Source organism: Ctenocephalides felis, unplaced genomic scaffold, assembly GCF_003426905.1.
Source record: "Ctenocephalides felis isolate EL2017-DRISC unplaced genomic scaffold, ASM342690v1 CF-g0.4_SCAFFOLD_00544, whole genome shotgun sequence".
Classification (NCBI taxonomy): Eukaryota; Metazoa; Arthropoda; class Insecta; order Siphonaptera; family Pulicidae; genus Ctenocephalides; species Ctenocephalides felis.
The window spans coordinates 1,308-28,803 of NW_020536698.1; the positions used below are offsets into that span (position 1 = coordinate 1,308).

General features: G+C 29.7%; 2 protein-coding genes across 2 annotated transcripts; both read left to right on the top strand.

Annotated features, from left to right (window-relative positions):
- Nucleotides 1-3,798: 3,798 nt before the first annotated feature.
- On the top strand, nucleotides 3,799-16,679 carry LOC113366066 (collagen alpha-1(XV) chain-like; the record flags this gene model as incomplete). The annotated part of the gene is made up of 4 exons (XM_026607620.1): nucleotides 3,799-3,908; nucleotides 8,135-8,227; nucleotides 9,752-9,874; nucleotides 16,449-16,679. Coding segments are annotated over 4 exons (557 nt in total), but the record flags the coding sequence as incomplete, so codon positions are not given.
- A 61-nt stretch (nucleotides 16,680-16,740) lies between these two features.
- LOC113366075 (collagen alpha-1(XV) chain-like) lies at nucleotides 16,741-22,769 on the top strand. Its single transcript, XM_026607631.1, has 3 exons — nucleotides 16,741-16,757; nucleotides 20,652-20,888; nucleotides 22,679-22,769. The coding sequence occupies exons 1-3, from the start codon at nucleotides 16,741-16,743 to the stop codon at nucleotides 22,767-22,769; spliced, it is 345 nt and encodes a 114-aa protein (XP_026463416.1).
- Nucleotides 22,770-27,496: the final 4,727 nt, after the last annotated feature.

The following is a 27,496-nucleotide window of genomic DNA, read 5'->3' on the forward strand; positions in this document are numbered from 1 at the left end:
GGATTAATTTCAGCAACTAATTTCCGCATTAAATATACAAACGTATTTTGTATATTTTTATGGACTTGCGGACAATAACCATGATCACAAATATACATGTGAAACATACCAGTTTGTTTGAAGCCCTTAAATTTACATGAAATGATTACACTAATTTCATAAATGAATGAACTGTAACGATGATTTCGTTCTATCATAAAACTAATTAATTGCCAATTAGCTATGTATATTTTTGTTTGATATTTGAAATTATAAACATTTGCTCATAATTAGCGCAACTAGTACAAAGGCAACATTACAACTCATTTCACCCGTTTATTGTATTGAAATAATTTATTAACTTACCGTAGAGTAAATTATATTAATCGTGAAAAATCTAGAATATCATTTTTGAACATTTTTGCATACTTTAGAAAAAATGGATGTGTGTTTGTGTGTGTTCGGATACACATTTTTGTCGACAATTTCGAGAAGACGAATGTACCAATTTGAATGATTTAAAAAATATTCGATTTCTATTGATAAGGAGACATGCTGATTAGTTTTTGGCAAATTCAGTTTTTGAGAAAACGCAGCATTTGATTTCAAAAATTCAAAAAACAAAATGCCGTTAACCGTGAAATGTTAAAAATGATCATTAGACATATGCCAATCAAATTATGAGATATTTTATAGAGATTTCAAGTAAAAATTATAAATTACATTTACATATCTGTGGGTTCCGTACTAATGTCTATCCGCAGCGCGATTGCTTTGCAAAAAAGTTCAAAATTTATAAAAAAAATCTAGATATAAAAAAATATTTAAAATTTAAAAAAAAATCTTTTTTTTTTCAAAAATTTTAAAATTTTCAAAAATCTAATTTTTCAATGTTTTCTAAAAATTTTAAATCTTTTTTAAAATATTAAATTTTTGGTACGGGTAGTTCCAGAAATTTTTCTTAAAGCACGATGCCATGCACCACTAGTTTTTTTAACTTCCCGTAGGGTAAGTTATAGTAATCGCAAAAAAATCGAAAATGAAAATTTTTATATATCTTTACGTTTCAGAGGTTTCTGAACATTTTGGCATACCTTAGAAAAAATGGATGTATGTGTGTGTGTGTGTGTGTGTGTATGTATGTATGTGTGTGTATGTATGTGCGGATACAAATTTTCGTCGACGATTTCGGGAACACGGATCAACCGATTTGAATAATTCAAAAAACATTCGATTTGTACTGATAAGGAGACGTGCTGATTAGTTTTTGGCGAAGTTAGGTCTAGCCGTTCCGAAGGTACGGGGCAAAAAGTGCCGAAAACGGTAACTCAGTTTTTAAGAGAACGGAGCGTCCGATTTGAATAATTTAAAAAACATTTTACTTGTATTGACAAGATGAAGAGTTGATCATTTTTCATGAAGGCAGGTCTAGCGGTTTCGGAGATCTAATGAAAAAAGTAAAAAAAAATGCCATTCGGCGGTTAAAAATGATGATTAGACATATGCACATCAAATTATCAGATATTGTATAGAAATTTTAACAATAAGTATAATTTTTTTTACATTTCTATGGGTTCCGTACCAATGTTTATGCGTTAGACGGCGGCGCGGCATTTGCGTTGTGACAATTCGTCTCTATGCAGTTCAAGCAGCACGATTGCTTTGAAAAAAAGTTCAGAATTTCCAAAATATGTCAAAATGAAGAAAACATTTTTCTTTTCAAAAAAATAGTTCGTTTTCAAAAAAAAATTTTTCTTTCAAAAAAAAATTTTTTTTTTCAAATAAAATTTTTTTTTTCAAAAAAAAGTAATTTTTTGTCATATTCCTAGTTTCTCAAAAATCTAATTATTTCGAAGTAAATTTTTTTCAAAAATGTTAATCGTTATTAAAAAAATAATAATTTTTGGTACGGGAAGTTCCAGCAATTTGCCTTAAGGCACGATGCCCTAATTGCCTTAAGACAGAATTCCACTTACAGCTAGTTAAATTCATTCATTCGTTATTTGTATATTGAAAATAGTATTTTGTTCATTGTTTTACACACAATACTAACATAATGAGAACAATTATACTAATATTAACCCTTTCGACTTGGATGCCGCCGGCGGCATAGTCAATTTACCGTTGCGCTCGGATGTCGCCGCTCCGGCGGCATGATATGTTTTACCGTTCCGCTCGGATGCCGCCGCTCCGGCAGCAATTCGTGTCGTCGCAAATTAAACTTACAACATTAATTTGTTTTTCATTCTTTTGAAATTAATTCACTATTACATTCATTTATTGATTAATTTATTAATTTTCCCCCTTTAATTATTATATTAATTTATTAAATTACCCCTTTAATTATTTGAGATATAAATTTTACTAGAGATGTTATTTTATATATATATATATATATATATATATATATATATTCAATAGATAAGTCCTGGATTTTTTCAATATATTGATTGTTTCTTTTCCGAACAGTAAATCCAATAATAAAAAAACAATTTGTTTTTTGAAGATGTTTAATACGACGTTTCGGAACTAGGTACGTTCCATCATCAGGTTTAACCTGGTTAAACCTGGTTCGAAGATATAGAATGGGGCTTCCAATTTTAATTATACAAAGAACATTTCACCTACATTGATGGAATGAATAACTGAAATTTTTTTTGTGAATGCAGAACCAGCATTTTCGGAGACCCAGAAAAAATGATTATTAGACGAATGCACATCAAATTATCAAATATTTTATAGAGATTTTATAATAAGTTCAATTTTTTTGTTCTTTGGGTTCCGTACCAAGATTTTAAATGAATAGAGCTCACTTATAAAGTTGAAATTTCCTCTATATATACGACACTATGGAACAACCGACTTAAATTAGACAATTTTTCAAAAAAGTCGATTTTATTTTAATTTGCAAATTTGCGAAAAAAAACAAATTTCGAAAAATTAGAAAATTTTCACAATTTTAAATTGCAGTACGGAAAGTTGCCGCATGTCAGCATGTCTAGTTTTTTCAAAGTTTTTTTTAATGTTTTGATGTAACAATGTGTTAATTTTGTGTGTTTTTTTAGTTTTAACGATCAAACTTTCTGAATTACACATGGTAATTTCGATAGACAAGTAGGGGGAAGTCCCGTAACGCCGGACGGCACCTAAAGCCGGACACTCTATTTAACACGTATTATTTAAGCGAGTATAAATATTTTTATTTCAAAATGAAAGTAAAAGGGGCATGGGGTGCACACAGGTCCAAGGCGCGAGCAACCCTTTGTTGTTTTAGGCTCAAAAACACGGCGTCACCTAAATATCAATGGAAGTAATTCTAGTGTATTTATCCATTTATATTCTAGTGGCATTCAAAAATAAAAGTAGTACTTGATTTTTATCAGTAAAATGGTAGAATATTATTAGATACTTTGAACAATTTTAGTAGGCACCACCAAATGAACGAAATTGTCTGTCTCTTAGCACCGGACACTAAGTCGTCCCTTAGCGCCGGAAGTAAACATATTGATATTTCTTGTGAGAATTGATGTAATTTATTCTAATTATTTAATTATGTTCTGTATGAGTGCTAACGGTCACTACATACCTCCATTTTTCGTATTTTCTAGTCAAAGAATGAAAATCTTATGATGAATGCTCCAGCTTAGAGCATCGGTGTGACCCAGGCAAAAGAGTGGATAATTAGTGATTTTTTAGCACTCGGGGACTTCCCCTTATATTAAAAATCCATTGCTACGAATTACTATATCCAAACTTTTATATATTTAAGATGTAAATTATATATGAAATATTATTTGATTATTACGATTTCCATTTAAGGTCCTCCTGGTCCGCCAGGTCCACCAGGTCCTCCAGGCTCATCGGATGACGGGGGCATCCGAATAGTGCCCGGAGCGCTCACGTTTCCCAACCAAGACGTCATGCAACAGGTACGTTAAACAATTACTATGTGAGGGAATTCTGTTTAAATTATATATAGACTGCATTTTCTCAAAGAACGATGTGAGAAAATAGTTCATAGATGTAATTAGCCGGTCGTTTTTGATAGAACAATCTTCTTGTTGAGCATCATCGAGATATTCATTTCGAATACTTGCTGGAATTTTATATCATGTGAGTCAGTTTGTTAAATCTTGCAGTACTGATTATCGCGGCGTCTAGCTGCTGATTTTTGTAGTTTTACTTTTTTTTAAAATTATGACAATTGTCCATATGATGTAAACGTTGATGTGGGTCATAATTCTTTAAATAACTAATTGAAAGTGGTATTTTAACTTAAAGCAAGTTGGAAAAAAATCGATAGTTGTAATAATTGATATATCAGCCGACATTGAGATTCAGATATTTAGTTAAAAATTTTAACTGTTTATTTTTCGAAGTTCGAAGTTTTCGCTTCCACTAAAAATTAAACATTGCGATTTCCAATTTATATATCTCACACACATTTATATTATATGCAATTACTTATATAAAATATTAAGTATAATGCACAAACACGAGCTTGTATTTTTTAAAAGTGCCGCTTATTATTCCAAATTTTAATGAATGCATATAATTTAACCAATTTTGGACTGTTGAATCTCTTCATAAACGTTAAAACATTTTTTATAAGGATCTTAATTATTTTGTGAATTATCAAGCATATGGAATGAGAAAACACTGGCACGATGATGTATATCATGTGCGTAGTTCTTGATATTATTCAATAATGCAAATGAAACGAAACATTTTTACACAACTAGAAAAATGTTGTAAACTGTTTGTTAAGCGACACAGAAATCTATTTAGAAAATTCTTAAATAATTTCTATAAACTATGCACAAATCCAAAAACTTGACATTGCAAGATTTTTTCGAAATTTGTTACAAAAAAGCACTTTTTAATGATTTCAAATAAATGGCTTAGACGATCGTCTTGCAAACTTAATCGTGACTAATAGAATCTAATCCAATATTCTTTAAATATTGAAAAAAAAGAAATCGGTTCAGCCGTTTTTCAGAAAACGTGGAATGTCAAAAGATGGCCCATACACAAATACAAACATACTCTTTCTCAATCGTTTCGGAATGACTTGAAATGTCGAGAAAAGGTAAAAGTAGAAGTTCGGATTTTTCGGCAAAAACATAAACTGCTTCTTCGGAAAGTTGAAGAAAACTATAATACTACAAAATAAGCTTCAGTTAGACAATTTTGTCATTTTTCATTTATTTTTATTATTTTTGTTCATATAAATAATGAAACCGAGAATAACTAACTTTTCTAGAATCACTGTAAAAAATAATAGCATATTTGCCGAAACTTTTCTAGAGTAAAGACTATTTGTTAAAGAATGAATTTAAAATTGATCGACTTTAAAAGGCTGTCTTTTACAAATTATTGAATAATTATTTTAATTTACGTAATTTTGAAGAATTTGTAAGTCGGCATGCTAATTTAGAACAGAAATAACTAACTAATTGGAGATTAAGCGATAATGTTTTAACTCTTATTTTGGCGATTTCGTGATCTAGAGAAATTATAGAGCTTCTACAACTCATAATAAATGTAGCAAACAAAATTGAAACCAAAAGTTATTTCTTTAGTAATAAAATTTATATTCTAAGATTATAATATAATCTTTTAAGAATGTTAGTATTCTGATTCTGAAACACTTAGGTTATCAGTCAAAAAAAAAAGTACTAGAAATGTGCATAGCAATTACTGAATAGATTTATAGATAGGTAAATTTCAATTATATTTCAATCTATACTCATGGATAGACAAGAACCACTACTGTTTTTATTGCATGTTTGTAACATTTTGATTCGATTCAGTATGGTTTATTTAACTTTTGACATCAATTACATCAAAAATTAAAATATAACTAGGTCAAGCTTTTGTATTTAAAATTATAGAAATTCATGAAATCTATATTTATATCAAATCAAGTTCAGATATTGGCCCTCAATAAAACATCAGCGAAATCCCATTCAATGTAAATTGTTCATGTCATATTCCAACTTGAATACCCTCATCACGAGTTAGGATATGATAACTCATATCAAGCCTACGTCAACGGATGATTCTAAAAGTGAAATGTACTGAAAATATATTTATTCCACTATGTCTAGCAAAACATGTCCATTATATATATGATATATTTAGGTTTTTGAAAGTTTGTTCATTTAACTCTCTATGGGCCCGTGTAACTTTTAAATTATATTCCAATTTATTGAACTTTTCTTAAAAAATTCAATTACTATTAATAATCTAAGCAATATCAATATATTTATAACATTTGCTCGGATCTTCAACCTTACAGTCTTGTAATTTTGAGGTCACATTCACTCGTCACATTTACTTTCAGCTTTATTTTGTTATCAGATTTATACGTTAGCTACCCAAAATATGAATTCAAAAATCATACAGAAACAGCAGATTTCTGCTTCCTTATTAGATTTTAAGTCCGATGAAAATGTAATAGTATTTCCTCGACAACGAATAAATATTATTGATACTGAGAAAAAGAAAAAAGTGCATCAAACTCACAAAGAGGTATATAAACAATTGCAAAATAAAAAACCAGCTAAATATAACTTTATATGTAGAAGATGTGCGAAAAGATGTTGAGGCATTTTTTTGCTGATAAGAGATAACTTTGCAAATAAGTAATAAAGTTCCAAAATTTGAATGCTCTGAATACAATTTTCATTTAGGTTTAACGACAAATGTGGACTGTCTTGCGGATTTCAATGGATACATTTTCATAAAACGAAGTGCAAACCTTATTTGATTGTTAAATATTACAAATTGTCTTTAAATCCTCCATACATAAGTTCCATATATAATAAATTTGAATATAATATATACACATGACGTAACTAGGATTTTAACTTCGTTATTCAAACAAGAATGTTATTCAATACGCTTCTTTAATAGTAACTACTTTTTCCAAGAAGTAAAATAAACATCTCATTTATCAGTTATGAAATAATTAAATAAGAAAAATGATAGATAAATTTATAGAAGTATATTCTATATACGAGGTGTGTTCAAAAAGTACCCGGAATTACTAATAATTAAATTTCGCGGGTCTGGAGTGTCTGATTGTCAAATTTTTTTTTTATTGTGTTGGTATACATGCCCCTAAAGTATGATGAAATTTTCAGCTATATTCACTGTTTACTTTGTCTGTGGTAGTCGCTAAGGTTCGACGTGTTTTTCTGAGCTCGGCGATTTTTACAATGGAAGAATTGAAAAGTCAAAGAATTTGTATTAAATTTTGCGTAAAAAATGAAATAAAGTGTTGCAAAGTGCAAAAATTCACCAGATATGGCTCCGTGTGACTTTTTCCTATTCCCAAAGTTGAAGAGACCCATGAAAGGACGGCGGTTTTCCTCGATTGAAGAAAATCGCTGAGAGTGCTCAAGGACATATCAAAAAGTGAATATCAAGGGTGCTTCGAAAATTGGAAAAAACGCTGGCATAAGTGTATTATATCTCGGGGGGGAATACTTTGAAGGGGACCACATTAATGTAGACGAATAAATAAATATTTTTTTGAAAAAACGAAAATTCCGGGTACTTTTTGAACAGACCTCGTATCAAGTAATGGTCAGTTATAGAAATATTTTATGGATATAATGATTGATTTATATGAAATTTAAATATTTTCATCATATTTTTCTTTCTTTAACTGTTTAACTTACAGGAATATATTATACTAAAGGCTTTTTTTCAAACCTACTAAACTCATATTTATAATCGTTTTATTTAATTGTTCAAAGAGCATGAACTCTATCACAATACCAAGTTTCCTTGAAGTCGTCTAAAACATTTTTTTCAACAATCCGTAACTGGTATCGTTTTAGAATTTTCAAAATCGGTTTGCGTTATTTGACTTGGATTTGAAATTGTCATATTCGGATGGTATAATACTAATCATGAATTTAAACGTGAAGGAGTATAGTGTGTTCATGTCTTCAAAGAAATATATATAAATTTTTTTGGCACACGGAACACCACTGACATACACATGGAAATGATTAAATTATGATCAAAATGTATTATGTAGCTTTATATATTATGATGCTATCTCTTGCAATAAAATTGATTAAATCGAAATATCTCTGACATATTTTATATGATTTTTTACCAAATTATTATATCTTTACAGAATTCGGCAACCAGCCCTGTTGGAACAATAGCTTATGTCGTTGATGAAGAAGCAGTGCTTGTTCGTGTAAATAAAGGATGGCAATATTTAGTGGTAAGTAATTTGAATTAAAATTCCTAACATACAGACATATTTCATTATTATACGTTTTAGTTTCATACAAATTTTATAAGCACAATTATTAATATATGTGCGAAACATTTACTGCAACTTACATATTTAAACTTTTTGTCAATTTTGTCATTATGATACAAACTATTATGTATTGTTCTACTTGGAAGAAATGATTATTGCTTTTCAGTAGAAAATATGGTTAGTTCTGGAATTATATAGTTTATAAATGAAATTATTGTTAAACAGAACCACAATTTAGTAATTTTCTTTTGTGTTAGGGGTTTCAACAAAAACTGAGGGCGTTTTTTAGGTTTGAATCTTGTTGTAGGTAACTCCCGCAATCATAGATGACGCGAACAGATATTTTAATAATAAAAGTATAGCAAATGATAAAATTTAAGATCAATTTAAATCTTTTTAGTGTTTTTCTAAAGATTACGTTTTTTAAATAGAAAGTTTTATTTCATAATATTTTTTGAAAGCTCATGTTACGACGAAGTGAATTCAAAAGTGGATACAAAATATTAAATTCTTCTCAAGACACAATAGAGACATCAGTAAAATTCTACATTTTGTTATATTTATTAGCTTTTAGTAGAGTAAATTGAATAACATCAAAAGATTTTAACTTTTCTATCGGCATAAGTTAGAGATAGATTATTAATTTATTGGTCCAGAAAAGTTATTCAATAAATATAAAAATGTATGTTCCTGAAATCTACGGATGAGATTTCTATATTTTTTCTTGAAATTTGTATGAGTTAATTTCTGTACCTACTATATAAATTTAACTTCAATTAATTGATTTGATTTGATTGAATTTGATTTATATTATTGTTGTCAATCAACTGATATGATTTAATAATTAGAACTTCAAAAAATATAAAATTGATTATGCGTAGAATGATTAAAATTTCAGAAAGTTGTAGATGATTTTATATCAATTGCGACCAACTCCTAATAATAGAGTTATCATACTATCAATCGCCCCCTTAACTAAATCAGAAACAAAGATATCCGTAGATTATTTTTTTGGAATTTTTTAGGTTTATATTGTATAGATTATATCGCATCATTATTATTATTTTTTTAACGCATGGCCCATACAATAGTTTCAAGAAAAGTTAAAAATACAATTATTATACATATAATATAGATATGTAGTATAATACATAATGCACTTAAAAACACAACATAGCATAATACAGAACGTAATAATTTAATTAATATGTAAGATAAAATAATAAAACGCATTTGAAAAGAAATATAAAGGTTAAATTGAGCAGATGGAGATTATTTGAGGTACAGTTATGAATATTAACATCATTGTTGGAGTACATAGTTAGAATAGGCGAATTTAAGAGAGAATTAGATTTAGAAATAAAATAATTGAAAAATATTATGGATCGTACGCACACATTTTACATGCAATTAAATATCATAAACAGGAAATGTTTGTTATTTTCATTTTGTGTTCACGATATCTTAATTATTCATCTGCAGATGGGTCAACTGATACCACTGAAAGGTCCTGCCGAATCAACAACGACAGAAAGTATTTGGCAACCGCCACAAGCTTCAAATTTAATACAACCATCAAGTGGGTACAACGCACCTGGAACAGCGGTAAGTTTAATATTTGATTCATTTTGATTTATGCGCATTTATTTGTAACGATATTTTTAAGGAATGAAAATACGATTTTGCTTTATTTCTTTTTCTAATATTAACTAGCGTCACTTGAAATATAAACCCATCACATATATATTTTATTCGTGTGTTTCATTACTACTAATCTATTCCGCTATTCCGTTATTAAGTTCCGTTAAATGTTTGAAATACTGCAATTTATCTAATAAAATAGATATTGCAGTTAATTTCGCGATAGGTAGGCATATGTTGTAAATAATTAATTTTTAATACATATTACTAACATCGTCGCTTGTTTTAATAAGTATTCTTTTTGTAAAATTTTTACTAAAACTACAATTATTCCGTATTCCTTCTAAAATTAGATTAGTCATCGCTATTAAACTTTTCTATTAAACTATTCAATAATTAAAATAATAAAATATTTGTATCTGTTTCTGCCAGTATGTCCTTTTTTATATATTCATCAAAAAAATTATCTGTAGAATATAATTTTGATAAGATTATCCGGCCAATTCTGTCGTAAAATAGACAAATGTTATGGATAAGATTAATTGCGTTTTTCTTATAAAATGGTACTGAAAACTGTGAAAATGATATTTGACTGCTGTGTGCAGTCAGACGTTTTAGATGAAAACCTAACCTGGAAACGTCAAAAAAAGAATTGTATCAGAAGTGCATATTCCTGATGTATCATAATAATATATGCAAGAGGTTAGATGGTATGTGTAATACGCCTGATCGCACAGTAAATGCATAGGATTTTGACAGCTTATAGTACCATTTTCAATGAGAAATGCAGCTTGCTCTAACTATGGCCTATTTTACTGCAAAATTGGCCGGTAAATTGAAGATATAAATTCAAATATCGAAATAATTCGAATTTTTTTTGACCAAAACGACCAGGATCTCTCTACAAAATACCGATAGACCAAAATCCATATTATAAAAAATAGTTTTTATCTTTTCCCTTCCCGTAATAATATCAAATTCATACCGATTATATGAATACCTAGCATCAAATCGAAAATTTCAATTGAAATTTGAAAATTGTTTTAAAAAATACTCATGTTTTAACCCGGCGCCAATGACGCGAAAAAAATTGCAAGAACGATGACGTTGGGTCATTTTGACCCGACGTTTTATTGAGGATTTATAATAAAAATATATACTTTTACTAAATTGTAATTAATGTTTACTAAATAAAGGTATTTCTGCATAAAAATAAATAAAATAAAACTAATATATAATAATTAAACTTTTATTGACATACTTAACAAGACATGCAAAATCAACTTTGAACAAACAACATATGTTAATTATAAGTTTGGTTTAAGTAATGTTAATAATCATTGGTAACAAACATCTTATAATACTAAAAAAGAGATCAAATTAAGTTATTTTTAATTATAAATGCCAATCAGTCTTCTATTTCCTCATTTACTGACATCGAACTACTACAATTATTGCAGTAGGTAATAAAATGATCAGGGCATATATAAATTTGACATTCATGACAGGTATGACTTGTCTTCTTATCTTTTTTGGACGGACATATTTGGCATCTCTTGCGAACGCCTAGAATCTTTCGAGGTGGTTCATCTGTGGTTTCACCTGTGAATTGTGCGATTCTTTTGCGCAGTTGACGTGGTAAATTCACTCGAGCTCGTCGCACTTGTAAATGTTCCTGCACCATGGCGAGTCCCAGATTTTTTAGGAAATGTCTTCTTTTCATGCGTGTATCATCATTATTAGCCCGGTATATTATGTTTGCGTTTATTTCCGATATATTTAGCATTGCAAAAAAGATAGTCAATGGCCATCGTTTTGTGTTTCTACTCACGTTGTATGACGCAGAAAGATTGTCCACTACATCCACTCCACTCTTGGTGTGATTGTAAAAGGATATGATGTCTGGTTTCCTTTTGTCACCTGTAGACTCATCAATTTTTTCGTCATGATGTAGACTGGACATCAATAAGACAACTTTATTTTTCTTTGGAATGTAGGAGACTAGAGTTATGTCCTTTTGATGTCCAAAGGTAGATGATCCTGGACATTTTCCACGTGTTGTAATGAATTGAGGTGGAATCTGCCGTTTGTTTTTGCGTAAGGTTCCAACTGCTGTAAGTTTATGTTCCGTTAGGAGGTGAGATACTAATTCATAACTCGTGAACCAATTGTCGAATGTTATGTTACGATGGCTTTTAGAAACGGGCAAGACGACGCGATTTACAACGTCAAAAGGTTTGTTGCTGAGTGAGTATGGGCCACTTGGCTGCTTTCCGCTATATATTTCTAAATTGGTCACATAATATGTCACTATAATCACTAAATAGAAAATAAAAGTATGTCACGAAAATATTACATTTACAATGACGCTGGGTCAAACATACCCGATTGGACTTGACGCACGAGTTGCTCGTTGCGCGGGCGGCGTCGCACTGAGCGAACCATCGGGGCGGGTAGCGGGGAGGCATCGCTTCAGCTACTCAAACGCTTAAACCACATAACCCGGGTAAACAAAATATATGTTCGTTAAAAAACGTCTCGGGTCATTATGACCCAGCGTCATTGACACCGGGTTAAAGCTCATGTTACATTGGACATAATTAACATTTGTCTTAATACAATTGCAATGAATTACTTTTAGACGAATAAAAAAATGATCGAATTAAATGTTATAATAGTTTACATGCAGAACAAGAATTTTACAAAATTATGAACATCATAAACTAATATTTTATTTTTAATAAAATCTATATTATAATAATGCAATGTGAAATATAACTTGATCATATCATCAGAAATATATGTCCACTGATATCTAGATGTTTAGTATTGATTTTCGCCAAAAGTCAATGTGGATGGATAGAAATGCAAACATGTGGCTCTAGCTGAATTCTTTTCAATTTATATATATATATATATATATATATATATATATATATATATATATAATATAATAGACCTTTAAATAAAATTAATGGTTTCATATGTATTAATTATATTAATTAAACATATTTATTTCTCCCATTAATGGAATAGTGGATTCGTAAACTGGTAAGTACTACGCCATATTGAAAATTCAGTAAATAAATAGTATTTGTAAAATAAATTTCTTCCATAATACATTTTCCTTAACATTGAATTTTTTCGTAAATCTTGATATAAATTACAGTATATTTTGAGATACAGAATATTTTGAAATAGTTTGCATTCCTATACCCTAGCATGCATAAAAATAATATTATTAATTTATATATTTTAAATCGGACGCTGCAGATGGACTCGTACTCACAAGATTTTCAGTATGAAGATTAAATCAATAAAATGCGTTACCTATACAAATGAATTAACCTGAAAATTATATATAAAAACATTTATATATAGAAGTTTGACGCTTCACATTATTGATTTTTAGTCTTAGACATGTGATCATACTCTTATTAAATCGCATCTGTAAATAATTCATGACATAGGAATAAATGCGAAAGTCGCTGAATTTACGTGTTTAGAATATACCTGTGTAAATTTTGTTAGTTTAAACTGATGTGTACGTAAATTCATGCTTATGTTGAAATATTTTAAATAAAATATAACTTTATTACGAAAATGTTTTTTAATTGCATTTTATACATATTGAACTTTTATTAATTTGCCTGTTTGGCGTTAAAAAATTCTTTCGCTGCGAGGAGTGACGCCGCTGTACAGTCAGCAAGCCGCCCAACAGTTTATTACACTTAATTTCTTAACAGTCTTTAATACACATCATTAACTAATTGTAAATAGTTCTAAAACATCTAACTCTTTTAGCCGCCAAAGAATACTTTTAAAACTAAAACTACCATTAGTACAAATGGAATGTTCTGAATAATTTAAATCTGTTGATCTATTTATCTAAAACGTAGACAAACATTGTGTTCAAACATAATTGCATATATATAGATATTACGTCCGCGTGCAAGACATATCAAAATGAGATGAAAGCGATGACAGGTAAAGAAATGTAAAACATGTAAAACGAATTTCATTTTCTTTTTGCAATTTATGTTATTTGGCCTATGGGCAGTAAATGTTTTTTCACTTATATTGCAATTGATCATATATAGAGTAGAGTTTGGCTTAAAGGTCCACTGGTAAAACGGCCCACGACCAATAAAACAAGAACAAGTAAAGTTTGGAATTTTTAAACAACAATATTTGAAAATTGAAAGAAAAAGATGTGTAATCAGCAATTGCAATTGATCAATGTAACATCGCTATTAGTAGATATACGACCATGTTTGAAAATCTGGAACAAAAGTATTTTCTATCGATGTTAGTCTTTTTGGTTATGAGTTGTATTATAATGTTTAAGTTATAAGCTTCCGGTTGGGGCAGCAAGAAACGACTGCACTTTTACCCTTGGCAATGTGTAAATGATTAAGAAATTAGTAAATAAAAAAATGAATGAAGTTAAAAAAGCAGTTTTAGAAGAAATATATTAAATAAATAGTTGTTTCAACTGGCTGATAAATATTTCTGACAAAATCTTATATTAAAAATGAATCGCAAAATGTGTTGGTAAGCGCATAACTCAACAACGCCTGGACCAATTTGGCCAATTCTTTTTTTAAAATGTTTGTTGAAGGCAACACAAGATTCGGATATTAAATTTTAAATATATAGTTATTTTTTCATATATAATTTCTTTGCATCTTTTATTAATCTTTTCACAATCTTTTTAAAATTCGTAAAAATTTCACTTTATAACAACAAATGGAAAGTTAAGATGAATACATACAATTCGGCCCTCACGACATCGATTAGAAGTTTAAGATGCAATTTTGGATATCAAAAAATTAAATTAATTTAATCCAACATGAAGTACAGTGTCATGTTATGGCTATGGTTATGTTATATTATTTAAAAGACTTCAATTTCCAATATAGTGTGGGAATTAAGACTCATCATTTCATTTAAAGCAGTTCTACATTTAACATCGCTCATATTATAAATGTATATACATTTTGGCAAGAAGAGTAATTTAAAAAACAATAATTATTATTTTTAGATAAACAGTAAATATTAGTATATTATATTAAACAATTGTAGACATGGGTACAGGACAACGTCTGTCGGGTCATCTAGTACCTAATAAAAGTTATATCTATGTGTGAAAAGTTCCTAGAAATTTTAAATTTTGCAATGGTTGAATAATGTAGATATTATTTCGTAAAGTCTCTTTGATATTGATATTGAGGGACCGATTCTGCCGCTTAACAAACAAATGTTACGCTCATGGCAAGGCCATGTTACGCTCCAACTTCCATTAATTATGCTATTGAATTATACTGAATACTGTCAAAATGTCATGTATGTGCTGGGCATTCAAGCGTTTTACACATAAACTGCAACGTCACTCGTATGTTATGAATTTGAGTCAGAAAGACCCTGATATCTAACATCGTTTTTCTGACATTTGTGCGGTTTCTAGGCTATGTTTTCTATCTGATAACCTGAGAAAGTCGCCAGACTGCACAGCAACCACATGGCTTTTGTCAATATTTAGAACGAATTTGTATGGAAAGTTCTTCATAACATAGCCTTGCCATGACATTGGTCTGTTATGCCGTAGATATGATCTCTGATTCTGTTCACCTCTTGGCTGCACCTCGTAGACTGATTAAAAAGAGACATATGACAAATTTTAGAAAACACTCAAAAAAACTCATAAATGTGGCGGGACATACATGTTCAATTTGACTTAGAATAATTATATTGTGAAAACCAAACCAATTATATTACAACAATATTTAATAACTTCAATATTACAACTTCAATATTGCAACTTTTATCCGGCGAGGTATAATGAAACAGCTATGGGACGAACAGATCCAATGCCTTATTATAATTTTTAAAACTATTATGAAATAAAAGTTACTTTATTAAACCAATGCCAAATATAAATTCTATGGGTACATTTTTGCAGAGATAACTGTATAAAACCTTGATCTGGTATTTGGGCAAAAATATTTATGAGCAAAGTTGAAATATCTATTTATATAAACTAAAATCCCTATATAATTTTTTGTCAATAATGCCCAATAGTTAATTTAATCTTTCGCTGGTTTGCGCTTATGAGATTATGAGATTGAACAAGATATTTTGTTTTTTGACTTGACGATAACTGCAAACAGAGAAAAATTGAATAAGTAGATTAGCAATAAATAGAGATGTTATTTACTAATTTTCAGCTGTTATTATGAATCATTTAATTGTTTCAACTGATATCACATGGCCAAATAAATATGCTTTTTGTGTCTCCGTATTCATAGTTAAGTTAGATTTTTTATGAAATAAAAATTTTAGATGAAATAATATATTATAAATTTATTTTTCGCGTTTTTTGCATGCATCGCTGTCACATAGCGGGCGAAAAGTAGCGTACTTATGGAATATAGTATAATTTTTATAATTTCAGAACGATTTTTTTATCCTTAGCCTGTGTACCATGTTCTTTATAATTTCTCCTTTATCAACATTCTTTCTTTGTTTATCACCTCAGCTCCGTATAGCAGCTTTGAATGAACCTTACACCGGTGACTCTGGCGTATCCACGGAGGCAGATTATGCCTGCTATCGCCAGGCGCAATACGCAGGCTTACGCAGTACATTCCGTGCTATGTTTGGCGTCAACCCAACAAGACCTGGACAGCATAGTCAGACGAGCCGACCGAGCTTACCAGTCGTCAATACACTGGAGACTTATGTTCCACTCATGGAGACAAATGTTTGATGGACGTGGTGCGATATTCGCGCAGACTCCGAGAATATATAGCTTTTCGGGCAAAGATGTTATGAAAGATTCTACCTGGTTAGTATAAAAATGATTTTAGTTTTTATATTTTCTTGCATGATCCATAAACTAACTGAGAATAAGTATATTCTGAATGTGATTGTATTGCATTGTTAGTTAAACAATGGCTGAGAAAATCAAGGAACCACATTTTCAATCTAGACTATCGCGCGAACTAGAACTGGTTTTTAAATAGAGTTTTATTGAATATTGTGGAAAAAATATATTATCTTCTTATAATTCTTGCTGTAAAAAAATTAACAGAACAAAGTACAAACCAATATACATAATAGGGTTTGTCGGTTTTCAAGAACCGGTTTTAAAAACCGTTTTTTGGCGAAAATTATAGAATTCAAAAACCGGTTTTTTAGTAAAAAAAATCGGTTTTTACTGTATAAATGAAAATGACAAATATAGCCAAATATAAAAGATAGATGAAAGCGTTTTGATACTTGAAATCATATCGGTTCAATAGCATTTAATATCTTATCAGTCTACAATGGTTCCCAGAAAGGTTTTGTATATATTAATTTAAATTTTTATACTAGTGTATACATTAATTTAAATCAGTGCAATTTCTTCTAAAAGAAGTAACTTCCTCTACTCAAACTAAAAACAGAGTTTTAAACCCTAGAAGCTACAAATTAAAGAACAAAAATTAAAAGAATTTAAAAAAATTAAATAATTAAAAGAATTAAAATTGTTATATCAGGCTTTAAAAACAATGAAGCATAATTTGGTCGCCAGTATGAGAGTATTTTCTATTTCAGAAAATTTTGTTAGAAACAATAAAGGTCTTGTCTAAGTAGCAATTTGATACACGTTCTCAGTTTTTTAAAATCATACTTTATTAAACAAAAAACAATTAGAATGTTTAAAATTAATTAATTAAAATTGCTTGGAACAGACAATACCCGAGTTTAACTTAATTATTTTTAAAACTAAAATTGATATTAACAAGTATGTATCAACATGTATCTAATTTTTTTTTAAATTGATGCATTTTTTTATTTAAAAATGTATTATTTTTATTTATTCGAAAACTTTCCTTTCACTATCATAAAACTATTTTCATTATTATATGTGTAAGTGATGCATGAACAACGAATAATTATTTTCAAAGTTATTTAACCAAGATAAACTATTATTTTTTAGTTCTACTAATTAAAATTAAAATAATTTTGTTTACTATCTATAAAATTGAACAATAAAAAAATTCAGTCAAATACTGCTCTAAATTACACTAAATTTGCGGATAAATTACACAATATTTGAGCAAAAATTTATTTTATACTAGCCGGCCCGACAGACTTCGTCCTGTCAAAAAAAATTGTAATGTGGCGGTGTTTTGTGCCTATCTTTTTTCTATTCTTTGCAAAAAATTATCCTGAACAGAACCATCACCCTGTTAATAATTCGGTGTAAATTAAAAATAATTAAATAAAACACTAAAAGCATTTAAAAGTAAGTAATTTTAATAATGTAAATCATAATTCAAAAATCAGTTCAATTTTCATTGTAGTGCTTTGTGATAAACGATGTTTTTTGTTTGATTACCTGGCGCATAGACAAACAAATCTGATAGTTTTCCAATACGGAAACAAACAACATACAATTTTCCATGTGAGAAGCATGGGTTTTCTAAATTAATACCACAAACACTTAATGATACCATAAACGCACTGGAAACGCATTGGGATGCATGGTGCGAGAACATCTTCTGCTTTATACTATCCTTTGAATATAGTTGGTCGATATTTCGCAACATTATAATTGCCGATCCAACCTTTAATTGAAGATTGTGAGGTGACAATCCTAGCAAATCCAGCGAGTTTAAAAACTCCGGTGGATCGTCTTGATTAGTTGCCGAATCAACTGATTCGCCTGTAATTTATTCTTGAATTTTGAAATTTAATTAATTTACATCAATGTTTTTGGCTGCCAATATAGCTTGATTAATAGAAAGATATTTCTATGTTCATATAAATATATTCAAAATTATATTATCAAAAACTACACAAAATGTCATGACATAGATCATTGTTTTTTTTACAAATTGCGTTGCCTACTCGATTAAAGAAGAAAAGGGCTGTTTTTAGGGTTTTCCCGGCAATTATTCGTTTTTTTCTCGCCGTAACAACCATCCTTGGACTTCAACGAACATTTTAAAAAAAGAATTGGCCAAATTGGTCCAGGCGTTGTTGAGTTATGCGCTTACCAACACATTTTGCGATCCATTTTTATATATAAGATAAGATATAAAATTCGAAAACCGGTTAAAACCGTTTTTTTAGAAAAATTCAAATTCGAAAACCGGTTTTCTGAAATGTCGGTTTTTGTATGAACCCTAATCATAACGATTAAGTAAACAAGTGGTGTATGGCGAATTGCTGGATCTTCCCGCACTATAATGTCATTCAATTTTATGGATTCGAAGAATAAAATTTAGTGAAAAAAATATTTTTTGGAAATTCAAACAAAAAAATGAAAAGTAATCCTCCTCCCAAAAGCAATCGTTTCCTCACCACAAGCAGAAAAGTTTTTGGAATCATTCCAATCGGATGCGTAGTGCCATTTTTGCATATTTAGTTTCATATATTCGAAACGGCTAGACCTGTCTTTGCCAAAATCTAACCACTTCTTTCCATCATTACAAATTGAATATTTTTTGGATCATTCATGTCGGATATTTCGTTCTCTCAAAAACACGATTTGTATTTTCCACACTCTTTGCTCCGTATTAATGCGTACCTCTCTATCAATTGAAATCGAATATTTTTTTGAGCCATTCAAATCCTTTTTTGGACGATTACAATAACTTACCCTAGGGGAAGTTATTAGTTACTTTATTCATATTAAAGCGATTTTATTATTATTACTAGATGGTAAATTATTTAACAGTTGTAATAAATATTGTAATTAAAAATATATATTAAAGCGATAAAGATTCACATAAATTATATATTATATTCATTTACGTTTTATGTTATTATTTATGTTTTTTCAGTTTGGTATATTTTTGAAAATATGTACTTATATTTTGTTAATATTAGTACCTTGATAAATTTTACCATTTGAATATACTTATAAGTATATTTAAATGGTAAAATTTTTCAAGGTAATGTCGGAAGCTTGTATTTTAAATTTCGAATACTTCTCGTATAAATACGATTGCCAATTAAGTGATATAATATAAATAAACCTTAGTAGGCGATTTCAGAATCATATTATTGAAGTAAAAACCTTACAGCTAAGTTCAAAATCTTAGTAGCACTTTACAACACACTACTTTCAATTACTTCTTGATTATTTTTTATATAACAAAGTCGGACTGTATTTCAATTGTAAACATATACTTAAAATTAGTCAACAGAGTAGTTTAATTTAATATTACCAAATGGTGTTTTATAATTATCAATACTATATAGTCGGGGTACGACTTAAGCGGGAGCATGTTTTTAGCAAGCTTGTCTTCTAAAAAATCAATATTTTCATACCAATAATTATATAATGGTTAGATTTAATTTAAAGTATCAATTCCAAATTAATTCACAAATGACGAGAATGCAAAGGCCAGCAATACTAGTTAACTGTTAAAGACAATAAACTAACGGCTGAAGACAAATATATATTCTGAAGTAATAAAATGAATTATTGAAAAATGTTTTAAGTTTTGTGCTGGATTAGCTTATGATTCATATTGTTCATATGTATTCATCAACTTTGAAACACTTGTCCATGGTATCAGTTCTGAAAGTTCAGATCTTAGAAAAGCACTTGAAGCTATCAACAAAATGAATTTTTTAAAGAATTTGGTACATTTTAAAGAAATTTGTTGATTTTTTTTAGAAAAATAATTTTAAAAAAGTAATTTATGAGTTAAATAAATACAAATTATTCCATATCGAACAGGCCTCAAAAAGTCGCCTGGCATGGGTCCAGTTTACGTGGTGAACTTAATCATAATGCCTACTGCGACGCCTGGCATTCCGCCTCAGCGAGCAAGGTGGGTCTCGCCGGCAGCTTACTAAGTCATCAGCTGTTGAAACAAGAGAGGTATTCTTGTGACAATCGCTTTGTACTACTTTGCGTGGAAGCTACGACACAGCTTGCAAGAAGGCGAAGATCTGCTGACGAATTCTATGGAAGGTAATTAATTGTTGAATAATTTTTAATCACTTGTAGTTAATGATTTGTAGATTTAACTTATATAATCGGTTTGGAACGAGATGAGGTTTGTGTTCTCTGAAGCGATCAGTAGGTAAAAAGGTCCTCCGCCGATATCTCAAAAACAAGTAAAGTTAAAATTTTTTTAACAACAATATTTGAAAGTAGACATGTTGAAGCAGTTCGAGATTCTCGGCATTATGGACAAAACTAATACGTTTGTAATTACGGATTACAGAGGACATATGGAGCTACTTTTGAAGTATTTTACTTTGTTTATGATTTTATTATTCTTTGTTCACAAGCGGTACAAAAAGGGAAAAACCACCATTTTATTTTTAAGGAAGTTTTATGGAATGCTGTAGGCCATATGTAAGCTTTTCTAAAGTTTTTAAAAAAACTGGTCAATCTAGCTTAAAAATAACAATACGTCTTATGAACCAAATGAATATTCAAAAATTGTATTCAGGTATCGTAAACTAAACAACCGTGCATAAAAGCAAAAAGATTAACAATAAAAAATAAATTTTGTTACAAAATTGACAATGTGGCCTTTTATCTCGTGGTAGCAATGCCGGCCAATTTAAGACGATGGCTTTACTTTCAAATATCGTTGTTAATAGGGAGAAGTCCCGTAACGCCGGACGGCCCTAATGCCGGACTCTATTCAACACGCATTATTTAAGCGAGTATAAATCTTTTTATTTCAAAATACAAGTGAAAGGGGCGCGGGGGGCACACAGGTGCAGGATCACGCGCCAAGACTCATCTGTGACGCATGCGGCCACGGTGGGAGCAACCCTTTGCTATTTTAGGCGCAAAATCACGGCTCCACCTAAATATCAATTAAGTAATTCTAGTATATTTATGCATTTACATTGAAGTGGTATGCAAAAATAAATGTAGTACTAGATTGTTATCCGTAAAATGGTAGAATATAATTTGATTTTTTAAACAATTTTAGTTGATACCACCAAATGAAGAAAAATGTCTGTCCCTTAGCGCCGGACACTAAATCGTCCCTTTGCGCAGGACAGTAAACATATTGATATTTTTGTGAGAATTGACGTAATTTATTCTAATTATTTAATTTTGTTCTGCATGAGTGCTAACGGTCACTACATACCCCATTTTTTGTATTTCCTCGTCAAGAATGAAAATTTTATGATAAATGCTCCAGCTGAGGGCATCGACGTGGCCCAGCCAAAAGGGTGAATAAATAGTGATTTTTTGCAATATCAAAGAATATTTGTCAAACACACATGTGCAGACATTCCAGAGTATGGAGATGGCTACATATGTGTTCAATGTAGGTTATTTTGAAATGTCCGGTACTAGGTGCCACTTTCTAAAATTATATTTTGTGTTACCAATGTTTGATTGATAGTATTAATTATTTTTTAGCAAAGATTGCGTTTTTGTTAATAAAGTTTGATTTCTAACTTTGTTATCTACCATAAGTTATAATTTAATAAATATTTCGTAAAATATTTTTTGACTTATTTGTAAATAAGGTGTCCGTCACTCTGGGACTTTTCCCTAAATTCCTAAAACTCGTTTTTGAGATAAAGATGGAGGGCTATTTTACCAGCAGATCTTCAAACTCTACTCCACCCTATATATGTATCTACAATATGAAACAAACTTTACGATATTATTATAATTCTAGCACGTAATCCAATGTTGATTGTTATTAATATATTACAAATTGTAATCATCTAATACATGAAAAAGCAATATAAATCTAATTGATTTATATATTGATTTTTCAGTGCAAACAGAACACATCACGTCGATGCCATATTGAGTCAGGAGGAATACGAAAAACTACTCAGTACTATATTGGATGATAGTGCCCTTTAATGATATTATATAGTCGTTACCTAGTTAAGGTATATATTAATAATTGTTGACTGTGACTAATTTATTGAAAGTCAAAATTTATTTAAGAAAAATTGAAACTATAAAAACATTGACACATATTAATTGTAGTGCCATAATCGTTTAACGAATAACATATAATTATCGAAATAAATTTAGAATATTTATCGAAATGTTTTACATTAATGTAGATTTATACAGTTAATATGTCCAAAGCCTAATTTTAATAGCGTTCTATTAAATAATTTATTTATTAAATTTCAATCTATTATAGAGTATGATAAAGTATTATTATTAAGAAAGTGTGGTTTATGAGCTCTCTAGCAACCACATTCACAACTGCCAATTTCAAATTTGTGAATCGTATTTTTTATATAAGTTTGGCTTCAATATGTAATAAATGTATTTATGTTTAAAATGATATATAATTAAGTAATGTTATCACGTGCATTTAATTTATGTATAGGAATTATGAATTTAGTGAAAATTTGAAAATTATGCAATTACTAATGACAATAATTAAGTACTTATTAATATATTTAACAATGCTTTATAAAAGCTTCTAAATTGTACATAAATGCATATTTAAATACAGAGTTTACAATTAAAATTATATTGTTTTACAGTACCTACATGTTTACTTTTTAATTATAGTATACAAGCGACCGTTTCTCATTATATTTATATCAGCAGAATTATAATATAAATATATAAAAAAACAATTGTCAACAAAGAATTGAAGTTGTGGCAGAACTAAATACACTTTAGTTCTTCACATACTACTTATGACTGTTCTATATTACCTTTGAAGGATTGAAGGAATGATTCCAAGTACCTACTACATTGGAATAAATTATTAAGTTTGTTTTGGTAAAATAATCTTATTGGCTAATTTTATATTTTCTCGATGTAAAAAGTATGCGAGCCGATTTTTGACCTTTTGTTGATTTTTTTGCAAAAACGGCCCGACCGAGTCCAAAAATTTAAAACTCATTAGCTGCAATATCGTAATGACCAGCGTGTGTTTAGCGCGATTTATTGATTTGTTAATATTATTGAACTGGTGACTGCTCTCGGTTGTCAAGCGGGTACGTACCTTGCTGAACTTGTGTTTTATTGCCCTGTATGAAGCGAACATCTTTGTGCGTATGCAGTCTTGCATTTTTCAAATCAAATTAAATAAACAAAAACTTATTAAACATAAACAAGTTATTAATTATATAATGATTATTAATTATATAATGATTATTAATAATATAATGATCAAAATTAATAGAATTAATTTTACACATTTTTTGACATTTTTTTGAAAAAAATCATGACGAAAAAGATTTGAAAAAAATCATGAAAATAAAACTCTGCAGAAAATTTTTAAAAAATATAGACAAATAACTTTGTTTCCAAAATTTTTTATTACCAAGATATTTTGTCAATAAATTTTGATTCATAAATTGAAATATTCCAATTTGAAAATCCGTGGACTGTCCATGATTTCAGTCCATGAATACTAGAGATTCTCGAAAGCAAGTGTCCATCTAGCGCAGTCTTTCTCAAAGTGGGCGATATGGCCCCCTGGTGGGTGATATTGATCTCCAGGGGGGCGATGAAAGGCCACGCAAAAAATGTTGGTTGTTGACGTTGGGTTAGGGGGCATTTGTAATTTTATTTACTTTAAATTTTAAAGTTCACCAGAATTTGTATCCCAACGATTAATTGGTACTTTATAAGTTTGGTCGTGTTTCCATGGTGTTTAAATGATTTTGATACCATTTTATAGCTTTTTCTAGCAGTGTCTGACCCGTTTTTACAATCTGTTTGACTCTGTTATAGAGTTTTTAGAAAATAAGGACACAAAGCTGTGTAAAAACCTGGCATCATCAAAAAATGATATAGCATATCTCACAGACCTTTATGCATTGCTCAACAATATGAATCTACAACTTCAAGGCGATGGCTTAAATTTAATAAAGACAAAAAATATCATCACTGCTGTTGTAGCTAAACTGTTATTACATAAGAAAAATATTGGAAAACGGGAGTTTCATAATTTTCCAAATTCATCGGTATCGTGCAACGAAGACTTGCTCGTATACTGCCAACATTTGGAAAATCTTCATGGCAATTTTATTGAAAGATCTCAAGATATTTTAAATTTGGAAATACCAGGCTGAGTATTAGACCTTTTTTCAAATGCAAATGTAGAAACATCAGCCCAGCTAGAAGAAGAGCTTATAGAATTAACAACAAATGAAGAATTAAAAATCAAATTTAAAGATGGTTATCAATAATTTTGGCTACAGAATTCAGCAGTTATACCCTGGCATGTAGTCGGTTGTTCAAAAATTTTTACTAGCATTTCCATCGTCATATTCCTGTGAACGTGGATTTAGCGCTGTGACAATGCTACTTACTAAAAACAGAAATCAGTTGCAAATTATCAAACGCGGTGACTTACGACTGTTTTTGATTCAAATGGAACCTGATATTCATCCTTTTCATTAGACTCTAATGAATTCTAAATTAGACATTTTTACCAGTGAGAGCAAATAAAACGCAACTTTATAACATTAGTCATATATTTTATATATTATAATCAACTTAATAGAAACAGTATATCAAATTTTATTTTCAAACTCTAATGATTAGAGTAATTTAGAATGTAAGGTTGCATCAACTAAAATATCACACTATAACTATATTAATAAAAGTAAAAAAAAACAGTGTTCAGAGTTTGTATAAAAAATTTGGTAGGGGGGCGATACAAAAATGTTGATCTTCTAAGGGGGCGATGGAAGAAATAAGTTTGAGAAACGCTGATCTAGCGGGATATGACTTGAGTGTCCCACAGCCTCTGTCGGAGCAAGCCTCTGAGTCAGAGACTGTTCCGATAAAGTCTGGGTTTGAGTTTATAGAAAAATGTAGATTTTTTAACATGTTTGATTCAAGTGAAAAACCATGTTCTATACACTTTGATTCTTTAACAAAATTGAATTGAGTGAAAAACCATGTTCTATACACTTTGATTTTTTAACAAATATTGAGTGAAAAATTTAAATGTTTTGACATGTTTGAATTGAGCGAAAACCATGGCTTTGTTTTTTTAACATGTTCGAATTGAGTAAAAAACCATAAACTAAACACTTTGGTTTTTTGACAAGATTGAATTGAGTAAAAAACCATGGACTAAACACTTTGATTTTTTAACAAGATTAAATTGTGTGAAAAACCACGAACTATTATACTCTTTGATTTTTAGGAAGATTGAATTGAGCGAAACTGTAGATTGGTTGACATGTTTGAAATGAGTGAAAAACCATCGACTAAGTATTTTATTTTGTAACATATTTGAATTGACTGAAAATGTAGATGTTTTGACATGTTTGAATTGAACAAAAACCATGAATTATAGACTTTGATTTTTTAACATGTGAAAAAACATGGACTGTACATTCGCTTAACAAATTCTATTCGTTAAGCGAATTCTTAATGTGGATAGTGTTTTGTTATGAATAGGGGGAAGTCCCGTAACGCCGGACGGCAGCAAATACCGGACACTCTATTTAACACGTATTATTCAAGCGAGTATAAATCTTTTTATTTCAAAAACAAGTGAAAGGGTCGCAGGTGGCACACAGGTGCAGGATTACGCGCCAAGGCTCACCTGTGACGCACACGGCCACGGCGGGAGCAACCCTTTGCTGTTTTAGGCGCAAAATCACGGCGTCACCTAAATATCAATGGAAGTAATTCTAGTGTATTTATGCATTTATATTTGAGTGGCATTCAATGATAAGAGTAGTGATTAATTGTTATCCGTAAAATGGTAGAATATTATTAGATCTTTTAAACAATTTTAGTTGATACCACCAAATGAACAAAAATGTCTGTCCATAAAGCTCAGCTAAATTCTTGAAATCATATAAAAACTAGTGGTGTATGGCATCGTGTCTTAAGGCAAATTTCTGGTACTTCCCATACCGTAAAGAAATGTTCGAGGAACATTAATTGTTTTCAAATCGATTATTATAAATACTGTAACATTGTATAAAATTTATAAAAATTATATAAACTAAATTACGAAGTTAATATTACTTATTTGAAGTATATAAGTGAGCGTTAGAACTTTAGCCAGAATTAAATTTAAAATCTGAATTATTTACACAAAAAAATTCGAAAAATATTGAAATAAAAATAATCCAAATGCAATTGTTTTATTAACACAAACAGAAAGTTTTATAATATTTCAAATTGGATGCTTAGTTCTCTCAAAAACTGCTATTTTTTGTACATTTTGCTCTATATCTTCGAAATGGCTGGATCTGCCTTTGCCAAATACTATTCACAATTTTTCGCCATCATTACGATCATTTTTGGATCATTCAAATCAGATACTCCGTTCTCTCACAAACTCCATTTCTATATTCTGCACTTTTTGCTCCGTATCTCCGAAACGGCTCGACCCACCTTTGCCAAAAATTAAACGCCCGAAAACGTGGATGAAAAATTGTATCGCATATAGCAAAAATGTTTATTTTTGATTTTTGGCCCATTACTATAACTTACCCTACTAGAAGTTAATAAAAAACGAATATAGGTTTAATAAAAATATTAAATCGAACACATTTGAACAATAATTCTTTAGAAACTAGGCATCTGGAAATGGTTTATTTCTAATTCGAGATATAGAATAATTTTTTGATTCATTATAA